General features: G+C 42.2%; 1 protein-coding gene across 1 annotated transcript; it reads left to right on the top strand.

Moving 5' to 3' along the window:
• The first annotated feature begins 840 nt into the window (after positions 1-840).
• On the top strand, positions 841-14,536 carry LOC145352184 (EEF1A lysine methyltransferase 3-like). The gene is made up of 3 exons (XM_080201914.1): positions 841-966; positions 5,569-5,680; positions 14,133-14,536. Exons 1-3 carry the CDS (start codon positions 841-843, stop codon positions 14,534-14,536), a joined length of 642 nt encoding a protein of 213 aa, XP_080058040.1.
• The last annotated feature ends 1,961 nt before the right edge of the window (positions 14,537-16,497 follow it).

Genomic DNA, 16,497 nt, shown 5'->3' on the forward strand with positions numbered 1-16,497 from the left:
TCCTTTGCTGACATATGCCAACACGATTAATGGACTGATAAAGTTCAATATTATAACAAAGACGAATTCCAAATACGCTCACAAATAGATTAAAACACTAAAAGCAAAATTAGAAAACGAGTGTCCCGAATTCTTATCCGCTCCTCCATGCAGATGCATAATCCCATTTGTGTTTATAATAAAGACTCATGTTAAACAATATACCACTTGCTGCATTGCCCGTCTGTAGCCTGGAACATGGCTGCAAATGTGTGACTGAGAAACGGAGGGATAAAGGAGGCGGCCAATCGACTCAAGGGTCCTAGCGCAGACCGGTTGAAGACCATAATGAATGGAGCAAAAGACAGCCCTGGTCGTCTTCTTACAGATTGTTCTAAAAACTCAGTCCACATCTTTTCCCGTGGCTAACTTCAGGACTGCATTTATATTTTTTCTCAAGTGTGTGCATTTGTCTTCAGATCCTCATACTTTATTATGTAACAGTTTGTTCGGATACCTAATGGTGTCATGGATTTAGAAGATGCTGTTCCTCATTGGTTTCAATGGCCAAAGTAGGTTCACGCTGAATTTTGTAAGGTATTTTAGTTGACATTTGTGGTCACTTTAAAGTGATGGGGGATGTCGTGAGTTTTGCCCGCCGTCCTTCATGCGATAGTCCGAGCTTAAAGCACCTTGCGATGGTGCGGCATTTCTATATCAGAGTTGGAGTCATCTTTGATGATATTTTTAAAATCTTAGGTGGATTGGAAGGTGGAACAGAAACAGATACATAAAAAACACTCCCAGGACTGAACAGAAGTTGGTTGGAGATCGGGAAGAGTCCATTCGAAGTGATAAGGAATGAGCAGCGCCGAAAATATCGATCCCTTAATGGAGGAACAGGAGCATGAATTTTGTGGTCACACTTTAAAGCTCGCGATGTTTAAAGGAGCTTGTTTAGGTGTATCTGCGTACATCTGGGGTCCCGTAAGTCCAATGCCAGTTATACATCTATTGCTTACGTTTGAAACTGCATTCGTGATCTATGATAGCAATTTTATCTGTGCAATTTAGCTGCACTCGCCTGGATTAGAGATTGCAGTAGGAGGATATAGATCTGCAGAGTCAGCTCTTCGTCTGACTAGGAGTCAATATGCTATCAGCGCCTTCATGGACACTAAGGTACCGCCACTTGGCATAGCAGAACGGATGTATTGGGCATTGAATAATATTCCAAAAGGCTGATATTTCTAAACTGGCAGCCTTTCATCATCTGTGCAAACCCAGTCGTTGTTAATGTGTATCTCCTTTAAGCAGGTGATCTGCGGCAGCACATCTCCGGCATCCTAAATGCCCTCCAAGACAGCTTCCCCGTTCTGACATGATTGTGTTATTGGACATTTTACCTCAACCCCTGAGTGAAGCAACAGCCCGAATTTCAAAGCAAAGCCTGATGATAATATAACATCCCAGTACGCTTCTTTTTTCCCCCCAAATACCTCGTTGCTCGTTCGTACAACCTCTTCCAAACCTACCATCCCTTGTGCTTTTTGCGCTCCGCCATTCTGGCCTCTTGCACATTTCCAATTTTAATGCTGCACCATTGACCGCCGTGCCTTACGTCTTTAAAGTGAAGTCTAAAATTTCCGTCCTAAATTTCTCCTCCTGGATAACTTCCTTCAAAATGCACCTAAAAGTGTCTTAATTTTGAATACATTTTCGACAGCTCTTCGAAACATAGGAAATAGAAGCAGGAGTAGGCTATTCGGCCCTTCGAGTTACGCCTCCATTCAATGTGATTACGGCTGATCATATACCTCAATAGCATGGCCACCTCCCCCATATCATTTGATACCCTTCGCCCCAAGAGCTGAATCTAACTCCTTTTTGAAAATATACAATGTTTTGACCTTAACTGCTTACTGTGGTAGCGGATTCCACAGACTTTCCACTCCCTCGGTGAAGAAATTTCTTCTCGAAAAGTTTACCCCATATACTTAGGCTGTCAGTCCTGGTTCTGGATGCCTCTACCATCGGGAACATTTTTTCTACATATACTCTGTCTAGCTCTGTTAGAATTTAGAATTGTAAAGGTGTTCCCCCTGCCACCCCCCACGACCCTCTCCCCTGCCCCCATCACCATCTTCTAAACTCTAACGAATATAATTCTAACTGACTCAACTGTCTTCACACATCAGTCTAGTCAGCTCAGAAATCAGTGTGGTAAACCTTCTCTGCACTCCCTCTATAGCAAAAATACCCTTCGTCAGATAAGGATTACAACACTGCACACGACATTCTAGTTGTGGTCTCACCAAGGCCTTGCATTCACTCGAATCCTGTCGCTATGAAGGCCAACAAACCACTTGCCTTTACCGCCTGCCGCCTTTTCGTGTTTTCCCTGCAGCGATTGGTGTACGAGGACAAAAAAGAAAATGCTAGAAAATCTCAGCAGGTCTGACAGCATCTATAAGGAGAGAAAAGAGCTGACGTTTTGGGTCCAGATGACCCTTTGTCAAAGCTGAAAGGCATAGAAAGTGGGAGATATTTATACTGCAGGGTCAGGCAGTAAAAGATGAGTCATTGCAACAGAAACCACGGGAAAAAGCTGCTAATGGCAAGCCATAGAATGAATGAAAGGTGTGAATGGCCAAACTGCACAGAAGCTGAAGTCAAGAGGGTAAGCTGTGGGGGAGGGAGGTGGGGGAGTGAGTGGGAGAGAGATATAATTAGGGAAAAGGGAAAGGGGAAGCAACGGGGGAGAAAAGTAAGGAAAGGGGGATAAATTGGGGGAAAGACTGGCGGAAGAAAAATGAAGACAAGAAAACAAAAGGTAGAGAATGTAAAAAATTAAATAAAATGAAAACAAAGGGGTCGAGGCGGGGTAGATCTAATCATTGTTGAATTCAATGTTGAGACCGGAAGGCTGTAAAGTGCCTAGCTGGAAGAGGAGATGCTGTTCCTCCAGTTTGCGTTGAACTTCACTGGAACATTGCAGCAGGCCAAGGACACACATGTGTGCATGGGAGCAGAATAGCAAGCAAATGGAAATTCAGGGTCCTGATTGTGCACAGACCGAAGGTGCTCAGCAAAACAATCACCCAGTCTACTCTTCGTCTCTCCAATGTAGAGGAGATCACATTGGGATCAACTAATGCAATAGCCAAATTGAGAGAGGTGCAAGTGAAACGCTGCTTAACCTGGAATGATTGCTTTGAACTTTGGATGGTGAGCAAGGAAGAAGTAAAGAGGCAGGTGTTACACTGCCTGCGATTGTCTGGGAAGGTGCCATCAGTGATGGGAGAGGTGTTGGGTATAGTGGAGGAGTGGACTAAGTTGTCCTGGAGGGAACAGTCTCTGTGGAATGCTGACAGAGGGAGTGAAGGGAAGGTGTGTTTGGTCGGGACATCACGCTGGAGTAGGCAAAAATGGCCATTCATACCCTTTATTCTCTCTATGGACTGCCATTAGCAGCCTTTTCTCTGGTTTCTATGGTTATGACTTATCTTCCATTCTCTCACCGTGCAATCTCCCACTTTCCATGCCTTTCAGCTTTGACAAAGGGTCATCAGGACTCAAAACGTCAGCTCTTTCATCTTACATATGCTGCGAGACCTGCTGAGATTTTCCAGCATTTTCTCTTTTGGCTTCAGATTCCAGCATCCACAGTAATTTGTTCTTATCCAGGGTAAGAGGGCACCCTGGTCTGGCTGCATAATCCGCCCTCTACATTTATAGCCATAAAAATCTTCTGGGATGTTTTGCTATATTGAATGTGCCGTGTAAATGCATGAAGTTGTTTTTGTAGCTGTGGTATCAGCTTGTGTTTAATGTTGAAACCTTGGAGAGGGTCTTCAACTTATGACTAGCTGCCTGAGGGAGAACATAGCCTTTATCACTGAGCCAAGAGCGGCATTTCCTTAATGGATCCTAACGTGTACTAGTCATGTTCCAGAAACTGGAGTAGGGATACAGAAATATGTGCTAAAAGCACACAGAGTGCTTTGCGTTTCTATCCAGTTTCCACTGAAAACATCTGGAAATGCTGAGCAGAAAATTGGCCGCCCTGATATGATCTGGCCTGGATGTGAGTCAAGCCCGCAGCCACGATTTTGAATCTTAATGGTCCTTGAAGTTGCTTGCTTGAAAAGCCTCTTAGGTTTACTTAATTGTTTCAAAAGGAAACTCACTTTTTACAGTAGCTTCATTGCAGTGTTAATGTAAACCACTTGCGCCACTAATAAATAAACTTAAAGAAGTGGCGATGTGACGTAGATGCTGGCGTCTCTGACTGCACCCACACTTTAAAAGTGAATCGAATGCTACTATTGGCACCAAGCACATAACACGCAGGAAAATAAACTCTTGTAGAATTCTACGCTTAGAATCCTACAATAATCCTTGCAAAATCCATTCAAATCGGTCCCTTTACTTCCTATTCTGAGTTTGGAATCTGCAAAGCCGTCTAATTCCAACCGATGCTTTCCTTGGAGCAGTATACTCTTTTTCTCGTGAATCTAACTGCGAAAAGTGAACAATATTACAGTCCTCGCATGCAACTTGTAATTTTTAAAAATACATTTCATTCCCAATGATTGACTCAGAGAATTACTAGACAATGTTTCACATTTTAATACGTCAACTATAACAAACTAACTGAAATCAACATAGAGTAAACATTACTTGGTAGGCAACTAATACATTAAGCAACACAAAAGTAGTCTCCGTAACCACCAAACACAACCAAAAATCCCACATCACATCTGTATGTTATTCCACATTCTGCAGAATAAGTCCTCACAGGAACAAGTCCGAAGTTACCCAAGCTTCCAACAGGCTTACGTGCTCCCGTTTTACTGAGGTGCAGCGTCCAATGGCCCTCCGAAATAATTTCCCTTTGTCTCTTGAGAATCCTGAGACTGATTCCCGGCAGCAAGGCCCAGTCCAGCAATTCTCTTACCCAGTTATACCAGGGCCAACCTTTCAGTGTCCCGAAAACTCCACAGATGGATCACTTCCACCAGAGAATGACCACAAGAATCTTGCCAAAGAGAGACAGCCTATTTCCACTGTTCAAAGCATTTGCTGTTTCCCTGTCCTCCTCTTCGGGACTCTCTCCCTGAGTTAGTAAACCTTCACACAGCATCACCAGCTGCTCCTTTCCTTGTGTCCAGTTGTGAAAGCTGACATTTAAGTTTTATTTGTACTTGCTTATTGTCAGGCAGAATTAGATGGAGGTCACGTGGTCCTCTCCACCTTGAATTAGAAGACAGTCTAAAACATATCCAGACTAACAACAACGCATGATTTGTACTTACAGAATGAGTCGAACACTCTGATTTTCATTATATTTTCTTTATGTTTTCCTTAGCTTTCCTCACCTCCACTGAAAACATTACATTCAGAAGCCAACTTGCGTGCATGACTCTGCCTAGATTGCTCTGATCCACCCACATGAAGATGTCTGAGGAACCTTTCAAAAGCTTCTCTACTTCAGAAATCATAGTTTACTCCCCTTTACCACATTGTACATGTGATGATGCATATATGTTGCAAATCAATTAGTGTAATTGAGTGTTTTTGTTTCAGGGGCTTGTACTTTGTCAGTACTTTCAGGATCAGAAGTTTGATTTTACTGGGAAGAAGGTGCTTGAACTGGGATCTGGCACTGGGATTGTGGGAATTTTGACTGTACTTCTGGGTAAGTTAATTCATGGAATCATAAAATGGTTACAGCACAGGAGAAGGCCGTACAACCTGCGCTGTTTGTGTTGGCATTCTGAAAAAGCACTTCACCTTGGGTCACCTATTGCTTTTCCTTGAGCTTTACTCTTTTATTTTGAAAATGAACTAATTTCTTCTTAAACACTCCATCACACCTTCAGGCAGTTCCTTTCATATCGGAATAAATGTACTTTCCATCATGCTTCTTTTGCCAATTAGTTTAAATCGTTGTCGTTTGGTTCAGGATCCTTCCATCAATGTATACAGTTTCTTTCAGTATACTTTATCCAGAATACCTGTATCATTACACCTCTCAACATTCTCTTCTCAACTTGCTATGGCCTTTCAAAATTTTACGAAATCCTTCCAGTGATTCACAATACTTCAGGTTGTGTATCGTATGCAAGTCTTTTAGTTACGCTCTGTACACCATATCAATAGCATTAATATATATCAGGAATAGACCTCACAAACCTTGAAAGCTTCACTGTAAATTTCTTCCAGTCCAGAAGTTAATCACTACCACTTGTGTGCTGTCACTCAACCGATTTCGCATACGTATTGTTACTGTCCATTTTATTCCCTGACTGGTGATTTTGCTCAGAGGCACTACACCTAATACCTTCGACAAGTTCAGGTATACCACGTCAACAGTATAATCTTCATCAGCCTTTTCTGCCATCTTATCAAAAAACTCAACCAAGCCAGTTAAATACCATTTGCCTTTAACAGATCAGTGCTTGTCCTTAAAAGCTCGCATTTTCCCAAAGTGACTCCTACGTTTGTTCTGAATTATTGTTTCTACAAGCTTTCCCAACAACGATGTTAAAATGTGGATGTAGATACTGAGCTTACCTTTATACTGTGTTTTGAGCCAAGTTGTAACATTTGCAATTCTTCAGTCCTCTGCAACCACTCCTCAGTCTATGCAAGAATGGAAATAAGCAGTGCTTCGGCAGTTTCAATTTTTACTTCCTTCAGTATACCTGGATGCACTTTACCCTGCCCTGGTGCCTCGTGAAATGTAGGCACAACCAACTTATCTAATACATCATCCTTATTGATTTAAACCGTTCAAGGATCTGACTACCTACTGTTGCATTGTGATTTGACCAGCATTTTCTTCCTTGGTAATGGCAGAAGAGGGAGTTAATATAATTCTTTTGCCATGCTCCCTTCCTCCGTGCATAAATCCCCTCTTTGATCCCTAATCGCATCCCCCCTCTTGTTACCACAATTTTAGTATTCATATGCCTACAGAAGGCCTCTGGATGTTATGCTAACCTTCACTCTTCTCAGTTCCTTATTCGCTTTTCCAGTTCCCTTTTCAACCTTCTATATTCAGCCTGGCTCCCAACTGTATTGCTCAAATGACTGGCCATAAGCATACTTTTCTCTGCTTCATCCTCATCTCTCTGCCTTTCGTCATTCAGTGAGATCTGGGGGATTTTTTTGTCCTACCTTCTCCTGTCGTGAAAATATACCTTAACTGCACTTGAACCATCTCTGTTTCAAAGAATGCCAATTGTCCAGTTGCAGTTTTGCTTCGTTAAGTGATTCTTACCCAATTAAAATTGGCTTTTCCTCAGCTAATCGTTCTTGCTGTGGATTGTTTTTTGTCCTTTTCCACAGCCAATCGAAACTTTATAAAACAACGGGCACTTCCACGAAATAATCCCTCTGAATTTTCCCAACGAACTGGTAACTTATAGACTACACCAAGCCATGTAACTGCACAGTGTTTTGTTCCTTAGCTTCAGCCAACTAGATTCGGTACTTGTTCCCCTGGATCATTCTCTCTCTCTCCCACAATGCAACGTTTTCCATAATCAATACTTTCCAACCGTTCCTGAGCACCTTGTTTATAAATATATTTAATATTTAGCCCTGCCCTTTGTAGAGGTATCTGTTATTGCCACAACATCTTATGTCCAAGTGGCTATCTGCGTCTACAGCACGTATCTTACTTCCCACACTCCTCCTCTTACCACAATTTTAGTATCCATGTGCTTATAGAAGACTTGAAGTCTTCTTATATCCTCGCTTTGCTTCTGTTGCTCGCTTTCTCAATTCCCCTTTGAACCTGCTATATTCAGCTTGTATTGTATTGGACAATTGTATTGTCCAACGGACAGCTGTCACAAGCGCACATTTAAATGCATGCACTGTAACCATAATTTAACCTATTATTCTATGCTTAGGCTCACGCCATCAAATAATTTGTTATTTCATTCGCCAGTATTATCTGTCAGTAATCTGCCCACCTTTGTATTCCAATCTCGCATACTTCTTGGTTCCCACCCAGCTGCCGTGTTAGATTATGCCTTTCTTTATTATGTTTTGCATTCCTACAAGGAAAAACTTCAAAACAAGGTCTGCAACGATTGTAAGTCGATTTCAGAGATTTGAAGTTACCATATTGATGCACATTTTTCTAAACTTCATATCGCCTCTCAGGGTTTAAAATACAACTTTTCCTCTTGGTTGTGATCGGAAGCAGAAAGACAGACAGTTTCTGCTAGTTAACAACTAACCACAAAAATGAGTTTAAAAGATATCTCTCCGTAAGATCCTGCAGCCGACCAGCTTTGGGAAGATATGGAAATCTTAACAGTTCTTATTGTAAGAACCACACTATTTGAAAAGATTAGTAACTTATCTTGCAGTTTTGAAAATTCCTAACATAATAATTTAAATATCAGTGCTTAGTCTTCTATTTACTGTTGATCGGTTTCATCTCTACAGTTACTATTGAGGGCGAATATTACTATAGACATTAATGTTTATGCATATTCCAATGCTTACAAGCCACAGTATTTTCCTTCTTTGTGCCATATAGAGAGCATATGACTATTTCTAAAATCATTTGCGCAGCTGCTGTCCACTGTCATTACGTAAACGGCTTCTGTCTGCAGAAACGATGTAAAAACCGTCTGATTACTAGTTAAGCTATTTATTGCAATAACTCGAAACCATTGTACTTAGCAGAATTAGTACAATTCACAGTGCGTGTCTGTTTGCTTATTATTCATTGTGATTAATCTTCCGATCTCTGCTCCCAGACGCAATTCTGTAGATTGTATACGATGCTTACCATAATAGTTACTTTTTAAGTTACAGCCACCTACACTTAATATTAATTGTGCTTACGCCTACAGGAACAATCTATAGTGCAAATCACTATGATTATTATCCATTCTGCAAGTCACAAATAACAACAGCGCATATTTCGTACACCTAATTAACCTAGCTACGACAAAAACAGAAAATGCTGCATAATCTTAGCAGGTCTAACAGTATCTGCGGGGAGGGAATAGAGACAATGTTTTGAGTCTGAATGACTATTCGTCAGCAACGTTGGCTCTATTCTTTTCCCACAGATGCAGTCAGGCCTGCTGAGATTTTCCAGCATTGTCTAGTTACCCTTGCTTGTGTCATCAGCAAATTTACTGACCCAGCCTTCAGCCCCTCCTCCAAGTCATTGATAGAAATCACATATAGCAGGGGGCCCAGCACTAATCCCTGTGGTACACCGCTAGTAACTGGTCTCCAGTCTGAAAATATTCCATCCACTACCACCCTCTGTCTTCTATGAGATAGCTAGTTATTTATCCAATCAGCCAAATTTCCTTCTACCCCACACCTCCTTACTTTCTTCGTGAGCTTACCATGACACTTGTTTTCTCATCTTTATATACATTTCCTTTTTCCTCTTGACAAGACATTCAATCTCTTTTGTGAACCATGGTTCCCTCACTCGGCCATTTCCTCCCTGCCTGACAGGGACATACCTATCAAGGACACACAGTATTTGTTCCTTGAACAAGCTCCACTTCCCATTTGTGCCTTTCCCTGACAGTTTCTGTTCCCATCTTATGCTCCTTAATTCTTGCCTAATTGCATCATAATTATCCGTCCCCCAATTATAAACCTTGACCTGCCGTATGGCCCTATCCCTCTCCACTGCAATAATGAAAGACACCAAACTGTGGTCACTGTCTCCAAAGTGCTCTCCCACACAAACAAATCTAACACTTGGCCCAGTTCATTACCCAGTGCTAAGGCCAATGTGGCCCCACCTCTTGTCGGCCTATCCACATAATGCGTCAAGAAACCCTCCAACACACACCACAAAAACTGCCCCATCCGAATTATTCGACATATAAAGGTTCTAATCAATATTTGGAAAGTTAAAGTCGCCCATGACAACTACCCTGTGACCTCCGCATCTATCCATAATCTGCTTTGCAATTTCTTCCTCCACATCTCTATTACTAATTGGGGGCCTATAGAAAACTCCTAAGAACATGACCTTTCCTTTCCTATTTCTAACTTCAGCCCATATTACCTCAGTAGGCAGATCCTCTTCAAACTGCCTTTCAGCAGCCGTTAAAATATCCTTGATTAATAATGCTACACCTCTTTTACCACCTCCACCTCCCTACTCTTACTGAAACATCTGTACCCTGGAACTTCCAACAACCATTCCTGTCCCTGTTCTAACCATGTCTCCGTAATGGCACAACATTATAGTCCCAAGTACCAATCCACGCTCCAAGTTCACCTACCTTATACTGGATGCTTCTTGCATTGAAGTAGACACACTTCAACCCACCTTTCTGCGACCTTGATCCCTCCTCAGTACCTCGCTACACTCAACACAGGCTTCTGGACTACAGCTCATTTTCCCATTCCCCTGACAAATTAATTTAACCACCCCCCCTCCTTCCGAAGGGCCGTAGCAAATTTCGCTCCCAGGATATTGGAGCCCCTCTGGTTCCGGTGCAAACCGTCTTGTTAGTATAGGTCCCACCTTCCCCAGAATATGATCCAATTACCCATCTAACTGAAACCCTCCACCCTACACCATCCCTGCAGACGTGTTTATCTGCACTCTCTCCCTGTTCCTCTATATACTTTATTTCTATTTATAGCACCGATTCCTGCAATTGTGCTGTGTTGTCCTTGCTGTTAAGTATTTACTCTTATAATAAGATGTAGCCTTCATTGTGCAAGCACTACTTCGTTGAGCAGATGTCTTCTCCCTGTATAGCAGATCCTTTCACGTGTTCAGAATTGTCCTTCCATTCCGTTTGCCCTCTTAGTCATGTTCACTGAGAATTGTTGCCATGACACTGTCCGTTTCAATTGTAATGCTCCCTGCTGTTACTCTAAAATATTTCTCTCTGAACTTGCAGCATTCGATTCTCTCAGAGCTGAAGAGAGATTGAAGTGTGGCGAATTATATAGTTTGGCCGGGGAGGTGGGGAAGGGAGGGGACGGCGGAGAGAGAGGAAAGAAGAGAGAGAATAAGGAGAGGCAGAATGGAACATCAGGGATGGGTCGAAGTTCAGGGTTGTGTTAAAATGCTGTTTGAATGACTGTAGGCTGATACCCAGTGGCATACCACAAGGATCAGCAATGGGTCCTTTACTGTTTGTTACATCTACAAATGATATAGATGATAATGTGGGGGGAAAATAAGCAAGCTTGCTGATGACGCCAAGATTGGTAGGGTGGGTAATAATGAAGATGAAGATCATAGGTTTCAGGAAGATATAAATGGATTGGTCAGATGGGCAGAGCAGTGGCAGATGATATTTAACCTTGATAAATGCAAGATGATGCACTTTGAAAGAAGCATCAAGACAAACGATACTTAATGAATGGCAGAAAATTAGGAAGCTCAGATGAACTGATAGATTTTGGGGTACTTATTCACAGATCCCCGAAGAAGGCAGAGCAGGTGAATATGGTAGCTCAGAAAGAAATGGGACATTTGCTTTTATCAGTCATGCATCCAGCTTAAAGGCAAGGAGGTAATGTTGAAGCTATACAAAACGTTGATTAGACTACAGCTGCGGTACTGTGTGCAGTGCTGGTCACCTCACTATAGGAAGGATGTGATTGCATTGGAGGGGTACAGAAGAGATTCACCAGCATGTTGCCTGGGATGGAGCATTTCAATTACTAGGAAGGTCTGGATAAGCTTGGATTATTTTCTTTACAGCAGAGAAGGCTGAGAGAGGAACATAATTGAGGTGTATAGATTATGAGGGTTGTGGACAGGGTGAATAGGAAGCAACTGTTCCCTTAGTTTCAGGGGTCAATCATGATGTGCACAGTTTTAGGTTGAGAGGGCAGGCGATTCATAGGGGATGTAAGAAAAAAACCACTCAAAGGGTGGTGAGAATTTGGAATGCACTGTGTGGGAAGGTTGTGGAGGATGGAAACATTAAATCTTTAACATGTATTTGGATGAGCACTTGAAATATCATAACATTCAAGGATATGGGACAAATGCTGGAAAATGGGATCAGTGTGACTTTAGTGGAAGTTACTGTTGGTGCAGACATGATGGGCTGAAGGGCCTTTTCTGTGCTGTACAATTCTCTGACTCAATTATTCTATGACTAAGGAGAAAGATGACAAGGACATAAAATAAAGGGATTGCTAATGGTGGTATTAAGGGCTGAAATGTGCTAATAATGGCATTATGATGAGATAGAAGAATATGAGAACAAAGGTCAGTGCTCAGTGAAAGCAAAACTGGTCAGCAAGTGACAGATGGCCATGTGTCAATCTTTCCTCAGCTTCAACCTGATCTTCCATTCTCCAACTATATAATTAATCATATTTCCATCACTCTTCAGTTGAGTAGAAAGGAAATATGGACTCGAAATGTTAGCTCTGCCTCTCTCTCCACACTTGCTGCCAGGCCTGCAGAGCTTATCCAACATTTTCTATTTTTATTTCAGATTTACAGCATCCGTCGTGTTTGCTTTTATTTGTTAGGTTAAAGATTCAGACCTGGAACCGGTCGATCGAATAGAATCAGGAGTTGCTGCTCCCTTCTGGATGCCCCTGGCAACTTGCGCTCCGGCAAATGTCATTAAATTTTAATCCTGGCTGTCTATTTCCAAATTCAGAATAGTTGAAACATCGATTCAAGTATCTTAATAACTTTGCCGCTGCTTTTTTAGAAGCTCCTTCAATTCAATGATGTTATGGAGAATGCACATACACATTGTTCGATTCATTTTCTGTTCTTCGCACTATGTTAAATTCATTAAAACGATTTGATTAGGCAAATCTCAGCTTAGCTGGGCAACTGTTATCACCACAACACCTCCCCCCCCCCCCGCCACACCTACACACACTCCATTCCAAAATACAGAACAAGGTATCGTTTTGTGCAGCAATGCTCTACCAATTGCTTTGAGTCGGCCTGTGATGACAAGCTGTTGAAATTCTTATAACACTCTTTGCTAATTTCTCGGTCAACTGAATGCATCAGGCACAGTAAAAAAAAGACTACAGGAACCAAAATATTTATTTTCACCTCGCCTGCCTGAAAAGGAACCGGCGTATGTGGTTGGCCAAGGATTGCTGTTCCTTTTCATTTTTAAAAAAAATCTGAAGTGGCTTTGGAAAGATTTGCTTTCACATGATCTTCTCTGATTCCTACATTTGCACCAACGGATGTTCAGCAGGAACGACTGGCTGTACAGTTCTAGTCACCCTATTAGAGAAAGGATATTATTAAACTAGAAAGGCTGCAGAAAAGATTTACAAGGATGCTACTGAGACTTGATGGTTTGAGTTATAAGGAGAGGCTGACTAGACACAAACTCTTTTCTCTGGAGCGTTGGAAGCTTAGGTGCGATGTTATAGAAGTCTATAAAAATGAGGGGCAGAGATTAGCTAGATAGACGATACCTTTTCCAAAAGGTAAGCGAGTCTAACACTAGACAGCATAGGTTTAAGGTGAGAAGGGAGAGATATGAAAGGATCCTGAGGAGCAGGGTGGTGTGTGTCTGGAACAACCTGCCAGAGGTAGTAGTACAAGCTGGTACAATTTTGTCTTTAAAAAGCATTTAGACAATCACATAGGTAAGATGGCTATAGAGGGATATGGGCCAAACGGGGGCAATTGGGACTAGCCTAGGGGTTAAAAAAAGAGGCGGCATGGACAAGTTGGGCCGAAGGGCTTGTTTCATGCTGTGAACCTCTATGACTCTATAATTCCATCTCAGTTTACAAAGTCCTCTGCAAGACATGCGTTCAGTAATTTTCTGCCAAGTTATTTAGCTCAAAGCTTGGGAGTCCGTTAGCTCAGTTGCTGGAGAGCTGTTTCGTGATGCAGAGCGATACTATCAGCGTGGTTTCCACCCTCTTTACAGGCTGAGGTTATTTATGAAGGCTCCATTTTCTCAACCTTGTACCTCGCCTGAGGTGATGGTGACCATCAGGTTAAAGCGCCACCAATATAGCAGCATCTGGCCGTCTTCATCCATGCCGAATGGTCGAGCGAATTACAACGTCTTTCTCGAATTTGATCGTTGTACCTCTTCTAGTGGTTATAATACATGTTGTAACTTCTGTTTTATAGAATGGCAAGGTAACTGTGATTTGATTCCTTTTGCCAGGTGGAGATGTCACCATGACGGACAGACCTAAAATTTTACAGCAAATACAATACAACGTCGAGGCCAACATTCCAGCCACGGCCAGAAACCGTTCGAAAATCAGTGCCCTTGTCTGGGGTCAGGATCAGGACAAATATCCAACTGACTACGACATCATTCTGGGCTCAGATATTGTTTACAGCCCATCACAATTTCCAGGCCTTATACAGACACTGCAGTATTTCTGCCGCGATAATACCATCATTTACATGAGTTCTAACCTAAACGCCAGAATGGGAGCCCATGATTTCCACAGTGACCTCTTACCAAAGCTGTTCAACAGCGAGTTCCTTCATCAAAGCGGGGGGGATTACATTTATAAAGTGACCAAAAAAACATCTCAGGAGTCGAGCGCTTGTGTCTGACGCGGGGGTGGCAGAGAGCATCTCCCTTTCATTTCACACCACTGTGGAAATTGACGATATTTCCTAACTTTTCCAAAAATCAAATTGATTAAACTTTATTCTCCCCTCCTTTCCTTCCCTTTCCTTACAATTTCCTGACTTTTCCAAATATTGATTATCCATATTTGCATTCTAAGTGTTTAACATGCACACTCTCTCTTCGTTGATAGTTCGGTTTAATAATGCTAACAAGCTGTTTATAAATGAAAGACCATAAGTAAAATTACTTTGAGGCGTTGTTTCTTCTGGAAAACAAATCATTCGTTCTCATACCCGGAGAGGCGCACTGTTTAAATGACGATGTTATCAAACCACAGCAATGAATAGAGTCCCATGATCTAACGTATGTTCTTGTATCCCACTTGTGAACGTATGGGTGCATTGGTATGGAATGCAGGCCTTATAACTTTAATAAAGGAATTGTCCAAATGTGCAAAGAGTTCATTGGGGAATTTCACGGGGTATAAGGGATGAAGAGAAACCCTGGCAGGATTAGAACATAGAACATTACAGCACAGTACAGGCCCTTCGGCCCTCGATGTTGCGCCGACCAGTGGAACCAATCTAATGACCCTCTAACCTAAACTATTCCAATGTTATCCATATGCCTATCCACTGACCATTTGAACGCCCTTAAAGTTGGCGAGTCCACAACTGCTGCAGGCAGGATATTCCACGCCCTTACGACCCTCTGAGTAAAGAATCTACCTCTGACATCCGTCCTATAATTACCACCCCTTAATTTAAAGCTATGTCCCCTCGTGTTAGCCATCTCCATCCCGAGGAAAAAGGCTCTCATTGTCCACCCTATCTAACCCGCTGATCACCTTGTATGCTTCAATCACCTCTTAACCTTCTCTCTAACGATTAGGTCATTTGGTTCATCGCGCCTCTCCAGCCATTGAATAAAGTCGTGGCTGTTCTGCTTGCTGTTTTACCTTCACGTTCCTCTTCTGCCTATCATCTTTTACTCACTTGTACATGAAATACTTAGTCATGGAGCCTTAGAGCAAAGTGAGGGAGGGAGAACAATAAAGGGGAGAGAAAGGGAGAGTTGGTAACAATTGGGGTGAGGTCAGTCCATGGTAAAGGAGGTGAAAATGGGAAGTAATAGGTTAATGGATTAAGAGGGATTAGGGTCAGTCAATAGCTAGTCACTTGGTGAACCTGTGCCCGATCGGAGGTTTCGCGCTTCTTTAAACTTCTTCTTGATCTCGCGTCTATGGCTTTCGTCATTCGCCCTGCTTCAACGTCCGCTCCACTTTGATGAAGCAGGTTTGATAGCATCCGATGTCCAGTACGTTCTCTTTTTGGCTCTTGAGGTCAACACCATTCTTCTTAAGTAAGATTTCAGGGTATATTTGAAACGTTTTTGTTGACTGCCCTGCCATATATAACAACTTATGATGTGGAGATGCCTGACAAGTTGCCCGCTGAGAATAAGTCAGGCATTTCGGAAGGCAAATGTTCCGTGTTCTAATGCGGTGGCCTCTGATTTGATTTATTTATTGTTGTTACATTTATTAGCATATAGTGAAATGTATTGTTTCTTGCGCGCCATATAGACAAAGCATACCATTCTCCACCACTCTGCAGTGTTTGGTATTTGACAATGGTCGCCTCATGCTTTCCTGGTGGAGACTATTGTCTGCACAGGTGACTGACAGGGAGGATTTTCCGGAGGCAGTGCTGCTATAACTTGCTCAGTTGCTGGCGATAGGTCTCCCAGCTTCTAAACGATATTGAATTGTCAAAATGACGATTCAACGTCCACTGCTTTCAGTGGAATAACATTCCAAAGTCTAATGATCCCCTGAGAGAAACAAAAATCCTTGTCATCTGAATCTTAAATGAGAGACTTTTTAAAAATTGTGTCCCGGTATTTCCATGAAGGAAACCATTTACTCAGCATCTATTCACAC

Source organism: Carcharhinus amblyrhynchos, chromosome 14 (genome assembly GCF_965287045.1).
Source record: "Carcharhinus amblyrhynchos chromosome 14, sCarAmb.v2.hapA, whole genome shotgun sequence".
NCBI classification, from domain to species: domain Eukaryota; kingdom Metazoa; phylum Chordata; class Chondrichthyes; order Carcharhiniformes; family Carcharhinidae; genus Carcharhinus; species Carcharhinus amblyrhynchos.